The sequence below is a fragment of the Dermacentor variabilis genome, chromosome 2, assembly GCF_050947875.1.
Source record: "Dermacentor variabilis isolate Ectoservices chromosome 2, ASM5094787v1, whole genome shotgun sequence".
In the NCBI taxonomy this organism is placed as follows: domain Eukaryota; kingdom Metazoa; phylum Arthropoda; class Arachnida; order Ixodida; family Ixodidae; genus Dermacentor; species Dermacentor variabilis.
In genome coordinates this window covers 79,902,112-79,909,249 of record NC_134569.1, presented here as the reverse complement: position 1 = coordinate 79,909,249, position 7,138 = coordinate 79,902,112, and the positions used below count along the sequence as shown (strand labels likewise).

Below are 7,138 nucleotides of genomic sequence, written 5' to 3'. Positions count from 1 at the left end.
CCCCTTTCCTCATTTACGCGATGTCGACGACGTTTGCTGGACGTTTGGAGAAGGAGCAACGGGGCTGGCCTGAAGAACGAACAATACGAACAGGAACCAACTTGTTGTTGAATACTGCAGTTCGTTGTCGATTAAATTTTATCGCAGATATATACTTCCCATACAACAATAAAAGCGTTTTTGTCGTACATAGTGCTTTTATACCCCAGGATACTTTTCATTGCCGATGCTGTGGGTCGCCACGCGCGTTTTGTCGGGCTGTTGCGCGTGTCGCTGTTGGCGCCATGCATTAAGGTGCGAGCAAAATCCTGTCAAATTGAGGTCTTGTTTTCTGCCTTCCAGTCATACTACCTCATGGCGTTCACCCTGTACAACTTGATCGAAGCAGCGCTGTTATGTATCAATGCCATTGCCGTGCTGCACGAGAAGCGATTTCTGGAAAAGAGTAAGATACTTTACACTCGGCCTTGCTGTTGGTCAGCTGCAGGGCGTCAAAGCTGTGTCGTTCATAAGCGAATTTTCTTTTTTTCCAGTAAATTGGGGCCGAGAGCAAGCCGCGCATGGGTTCGAGCCTGGTGCTAAGTCGCAGATAATTAATTTGATTCATTCTGTGCGGACGGTTATGAGGAGTAAGTAACTTCACCACTCTGGCCATATCGTATCGCGCTCTCTTACCATGCGTGTAAAGCCGCGTTTTAATCCCTCTGTAAGGCAGTTGACTCTGTAAGATAGCAAGACATTACCACTCAGCTGTGATAATAAAAATACGCACATTTTTTAGCCGGAAGGTGTTGAACTCTGCTCGGCAAAGGTTGTCGTACCGGACATGATATCGTCGTTTAATATAGTGCCTAGATTAGGCATTGATTATACGGGGAGTGATAACAAGCAACGTTTCTCATCGCGGCGTCCTTTCTCTAGTTGATGCTTGGTAACTTCACCGTCTGAGGTGTCACTTTCGTTTTGCGGTTGCTTTGTGCGAGTGTTTCAGATTAGAACATAAACGCTTTTTGCATTGTGGTCCTGCAGTTAAACCTGTTGACAGCGTTATTGCTAAGGGTAGTTATTTATGTTTCTTTCATTCATTGCTATAGTTATGTATTTTTGTTTCATTCGTTGCTTGAGTGTACAGTCTGCTTACACGCTGCAAACTGAAGCAGAACACGCTATACATTTTCTGTTTCAGTACCGCTGATCTTCTTCAACAGCGTGGTCATAATTTTCAAGTTACTCTTTGGGTGACTAATGGCTTCGCTTGGTGTTACACCCTACTTTCGTGCAAATATGATTTTTTGTACATTGTGCTTGTCAGGTGAATAAAATTTCTGGCTGTTTTCCTATACCTTATGGAAGCAATTTTATTGTATGCTTAGACACCATGTCTTTCTGTGCTCCCGTTTGATTAGATCGAGATCTTGTTGCAGAGCATTGTCGCAGTAACCTGTAGATTCAAGGTAATATTGAATGGAACGAAAAACTGGAGATTTGTGTGAGCTAAAGTGACTAAAGGCTCAGTGCCAGTATATCGATGAGTCATGTCAAATGCAGCAGTGACAATTCTTGACACGGGTTATATGGGCTGTACTTTCATAGAGAAAAAAATTATGAAGTGTTTTGTTCCAAGCTATCAGAGATGGGCAAGTGGACATGAATGACGTAGGTCAATTAAAAGGGTGTGAAAGCTTGTTATAGTTGATTGGTTGCTCCTTTGTGTAATGGTGCAACTTGCTCTTGTTGTCTGGCTAAGCATTAGGCAATATGCAATAAAATAAGTTGAAATGAAATAAAAAAATAGAAATTTTGATATCAAGATTTAGCTAATACAGACATGTAAAAGTGCTGAACACTTTTTATCTCCTAAGCCAGTTGCCAAAAAGGCCTTGCAGTGTGGGTCCTTGTACCTTCATGCCTTGTTTGTCAGCTGTGGTTGTTAGTTTCTGGTGTGCTAATTTTACTATTACTTTTATGAAACCAGTTTGAGATAATGTTGCCAGTGCGATCTTGGATGCCACAGAGATAATACACTCTGTGCCATAGATAGCAGGTAAAACTAGAGAGCCTGTTTTCACCGCTCGCATTTGCGAGCAAAAACTGGTGTGTTGCATATGAAAGAAAGATATACATATGCGTCATGTAATTCAATGCAACATTGTCTCCTACGTTTATGTAACAAAATATGACATTTATAACATTGGAGGCAAGTTTCTGTGGCCAGCGGCTGCAGCGCATGGCTTGCTCTCGTGACCAAAGCACGTACAGGGAACCACAAGCGCAAACAAATAATACATGATTTGACATAACCTTAAGTTCACCAGTTGTAGGTGTGATGTATGAAGTAGTTATTCTGTAAAAATCTTTGCAGATCAAAGATAACTGCACTGCAAACTGCGCAAAGCTGACTTATATGACCAAACAACTTTCATAGCTTCCATAGTGTTTCCTGCTAAGTATGAAAAGTAGCATAGGACTCTCATCACTCAGCTGCTTACCTGCCTTTAACAGACCGTGATGCAAGCATATTGTATCTGATTATCCATGTTGTGAGCATTTTGCAAATTTTTGTACTGTTCTTGCAGATATCTTGAAAGAGTATAAGACATAAAGCTAACAACCATGAGAGACAAATTGTGAGCAGATATGCAGACTCGCATTGCTAGGCTTACTTTCCTCATCGCATCGCACAAAAAGGAGCATTTCGTAACTGAACTTAAGTTCACAACTCTTCATGCCTATTTAGCAAACTCTTTTCGTGTTCACGATAACTTTCCTATTCCCGTGTTGAAAGGTGCAAACCAGAATACTGTTAGTCTCCATCACATATTGGAGGAAAAGTTATGCTCATGCAACGAAGATGTTGGAATCTATGTGAAGCAAAGCTTTCCTGAAGTGGTTAACTAAATGCTATAAAACTACATGTGATGCACACAATTGTTTTATTTTCATTGTATGCGACATGTAATCACATATAATGTTTATGTACCACACTGTTAACAAGTAATGCCAAAATGCAAACAGCACCTCCTGCGAATGCACACCGAGAGTTGTTGACATAGTGACCTCGCAAGAACAGGAGCAATTTTTGACGTTTATTGAAGAGAGAATGGTGAACAGAGGTGCACGCAAAGAGGTACGACATAAAAGAGTGTAGTAAGGCTGGCTATTCAGCTATTTCATTCCTGCACCTGTGCCCTAATGAAAACTGGCATGTGCTAAGCAGTGTGACACACTTGCCAATAATCTCAGAGCTATTTAGTATTGTAAGAAATTTGTATGCACTTGTGGCCTAATGGTTAAACGTCAGGCTCTTGTGCTGGAAGACTGAGCTTTGATCCCACCATCAGGCACCTAATTATTTTTTTTTCTGTGTGAGCTATTTGGCAAATACAGAATGTGGCAAATACAGAAAATGCAGCCAGGGTCAGCAAAGTCTGGAAAGGTTCCCCAAGAAAGCTTTACAAGTAAGAAAGAACAATAACAAAAGTGCTCACTGCTGCTTTGTTTGCACTTAAATTTTATAATACAATCACTGCTTACTAAATATATGCTCAGCACCATTGTTTGCCTGGCTTGCCTAGAAAATACAAAATCCGCCCTAATACATGCACAAGTGAGCTGGTCCATTGATTTGGACTGTTCTCGCTGCCTGTTTGTGACTAAAGGAAAAAAAGAAACTGCAGACTTCAGCAATTTTTACAGCTCTGACTCATACTGCAACCACATTACTCCACCTCCCCTCAGTGTCATCAAAGAAATGTCAGAACCATATGGAATCAAGTACACAATAACAGACATCAGCAGGTTGCACCGGTCAGTTCGTTTGGCTATTTGAATATCCCTGTCGATTATAGGTTGCATGTGCTAAGCGGTTGTATAGGATAATGGAAAGAGTTATGGAAAGTGAAGCAGATGACAGCATCACAGATTAGAGACGGGTGCTCCGATATTCTATTTGGGATAAAGAGGAGGAAGTGGAGTTGTACAGATTATGTGATGGCATAGAGCAAATAATCGATGGTTTGTAATAAATTAAGTGCCAAGGAAAGGGAATTGCAGTCGAGGATGTGGAAGGTGGTTTGATGCGATTAGCAAATTTACGGGCATAGGATGGAGTTGGCTGACGTGTTATGGGTGTCATTGGAGTTCGCTGGGACAGCCTGGGAGCGTCTGCTTTGCATCGAAATATCTTGGGGCGCGACGCAGCGTCGGCGTGGTGTTCGAAACAATCATCGCTGTTTCAAGCCCTGCCAACTCTCCTCACGCGCCTAAACACCCTCTCAACTCCGGCGGCGTTCTTCCCTCTTCATACCCGCCGTGGTTGCTCAGTGGCTATGGTGTTGGGCTGCTGAGCACGAGGTCGCGGGATCGAATCCCGGCCACGGCGGCCGCATTTCGATGGGGGCGAAATGCGAAAACACCCGTGTACTTAGATTTAGGTGCACGTTAAAGAACCCCAGGTGGTCGAAATTTCCGGAGTCCCCCACTACGGCGTGCCTCATAATCAGGAAGTGGTTTTGGCACGTAAAACTCCATAATTATTTTTTCCCCTCTTCATGGCACAACCAACACCCTTTAGATAACTTAAGGCCTTCTGGCTGTTTCTTCCACCCCTGAGCTACGTCACGCAAAAGAGGCCCACATAGAAGTTCCGTGCAGCGTGCTACGAACCTACGAGCGGCGCACCTGTGTTAAACATGAAGCGCTGAAGACCGAGTGGGCAACGACGGCGATAAAAATTCGATTAGTTCCGGGAACCCTGCCGCTCCTTGGATAACTTCGGGGTTATAAAAGTGCTGGCATTCTGCGACATGCTTCCGAGCGCACTTTTTTCTGGACGTGAACCGCGCATGTAGTCTGCGCTTGTGCAGCGATTGCGGTTGTGTGTCCGGCAAGCCTTCATTGCCACGGAGTGTGGATTACGTTCATGCCAGGATATGCCTAATAAGTGTTGCATGCCCAATTGCTGGAGCAATCGCAAATCGTGGCCGAAAAATCATGCGTTCATGTTTCCGCAAGATCAGTGACAGAATATGGGATGCCAATGCTAAGGCAAAGAAGAGAAAAGCTGAAACTGCGGAATAAGGCGGCTGTTTCTTTGTAAATAGTTGCGCGAATGTTTTGTATCTCCATTGCTAAGCTCAATTGAGGTGTTGTAAATATGTGGACTGCGGTACTGTATGTAATAATGCCTCGAAAGCGAAATTATCCGTTTAAAGCCTAATTTCATCATCATCACCATCAACAACCCCGGTCATGTTCTAATTGTGGCCATGTCGTCCCTGCAAACTTATTAATCTCATCCGCCCACCTAACTTTCTGCCGCCCCCTGCTACGCTTCCCTTCCCTTGGAATCCAGTCCGTTACCCTTAATGACCATCGGTTATCTTCCCTCCTCTTTATATGTCCTGCCCATGTCCATTTCTTTTTCTTGATTTAACTAATATGTCATTAACTCGCGTTTGTTCCCTCACCCAATCTGCTCTTTTCTTATCCCTTAGCGTTACACCCATCATTCTTCTTTCCATAGCTCGTTGCGTCGTCCTCAATTTAAGTAGAACCCTTTTCGTAAGCCTTCAGGTTTCTGCCCCCTAGGTGTGTACTGGTAAGACACAGCTATTATACACTTTTCTCTTGAGGGATAATGGCAACCTGCTGTTCATGATCTGAGAATGCCTGCCAAACGCACTCCAGCCCATTCTTATTCTTCTGATTATTTCCGTCTCATGATTCGGATCCGCCGTCACTACCTGCCCTAAGTAGATGTATTCCCTTACCACTTCCAGTGCCTCGCTACCTATTGTAAATTGCTGTTATCTTCCTAGACTGTTAAGCATTACTTTAGTTTTCTGCAGATTAATTTCTGCGATTACCTTAGTAAATACTTTGTAGGTAACTGACAGTAAGCTGATCGGTCTATAATTTTTCAAGTCTTTGGCTTGCCCTTTCTTATGAATTATGATTATATTAGCGTTCTTCCAAGATTCCGGTACGCTCGAGGTCATGAGGCATTGCGTGTACAGGGTGGCCAGTTTCTCTAGAACAATCCGCCCACCACCCTTCAACAAATCTGCCGTTACCTGATCCTCCCCAGCTGCCTTCCCCCTTTGTAGAGCTCCCAAGGCTTTCTTTACTTCTTCCGGCGTTACCTGTGGGATTTCGAATTCCTCTAGACTATTCTCTCTTCCATTATCGTCGTGGGTGCCACTGGTACTGTATAAATCTCTATAGAACTCCTCAGCCACTTGAACTATCTCATCCATATTAGCAATGATATTGCCGGCTTTGTCTCTTAACGCATACATCTGATTCTTGCCAATTCCTAGTTTCTTCCGTTCCCTCCTCAGGTCTAGGCTAATTCGAGTTCTTACCATCCTATGGTCACTGCAGTGCACCTTGCTGAGCACGTCCAGATCTTGTATGATGCCAGGGTTAGCGCAGAGTATGAAGTCTATTTTATTTCTAGTCTCGCCGTTCGGGCTCCTCCACGTCCACTTTCGGCTATCCCGCTTGCGGAAAAAGGTATTCATTGTCCGCATATTATTCTGTTCCGCAAACTCTAATAATAACTCTCCTCTGCTATTCCTAGTGCCTATGCCATATTCCCCCACTGCCTTGTCTCCAGTCTGCTTCTTGCCTACCTTGGCATTGAAGTCGCCCATCAGTATGTGTATTTTGTTTTCACTCTACTCATTGCCGATTCCACGTCTTCATAAAAGCTTTCGACTTCCTGGTCATCATGGCTGGATGTAGGGGCGTAGACCTGTACAAACTTCATTTTGTACCTCTGATTAAATTTCACAACAAGATCTGCCACCCTCTCGTTAATGTTATAGAATTCCTATACGTTACCAGCTATATTCTTATTAATCAGGAATCCGACTCCTAGTTCTTGTCTCACAGCTAAGCCCCGGTAACACAGTACATGCCCGCTTTTTAGCACTGTATATGCTTCTTTTGTCCTCCTAACCTCACTGAGCCCTATTATATCCCATTTACTACCCTGTAATTCCTCCAATATCACTGCTAGACTCGCCTCACTAGATAGCGTTCTAACGTTAAACGTTGCCAGGTTCAGATTCCAATGGCGGCCTGTCCGGAGCCAGGTATTCTTAGCACCCTCTGCAGCGTCACAGATCTGACC

The 7,138-nt window shown here is 43.7% G+C and overlaps 1 protein-coding gene across 1 annotated transcript; it reads left to right on the top strand.

Moving 5' to 3' along the window:
• Positions 1–244: 244 nt before the first annotated feature.
• LOC142570891 (immediate early response 3-interacting protein 1) lies at positions 245–1,342 on the top strand. Its single transcript, XM_075679196.1, has 3 exons — positions 245–445; positions 534–629; positions 1,187–1,342. Exons 1-3 carry the CDS (start codon positions 355–357, stop codon positions 1,240–1,242), a joined length of 243 nt encoding a protein of 80 aa, XP_075535311.1. The 5' UTR covers positions 245–354; the 3' UTR covers positions 1,243–1,342.
• Positions 1,343–7,138: the final 5,796 nt, after the last annotated feature.

Bases quoted from the DNA above. Each gene is read 5' to 3' on its own strand.
- LOC142570891 (XM_075679196.1), top strand. From the start codon at position 355: ATGGCGTTCACCCTGTACAACTTGATCGAAGCAGCGCTGTTATGTATC. The intron at 446-533 runs GTAAGATACTTT...CTTTTTTTCCAG, and splicing joins GAAGCGATTTCTGGAAAAGA to TAAATTGGGGCCGAGAGCAA. The intron at 630-1,186 runs GTAAGTAACTTC...TTTCTGTTTCAG, and splicing joins TGTGCGGACGGTTATGAGGA to TACCGCTGATCTTCTTCAAC.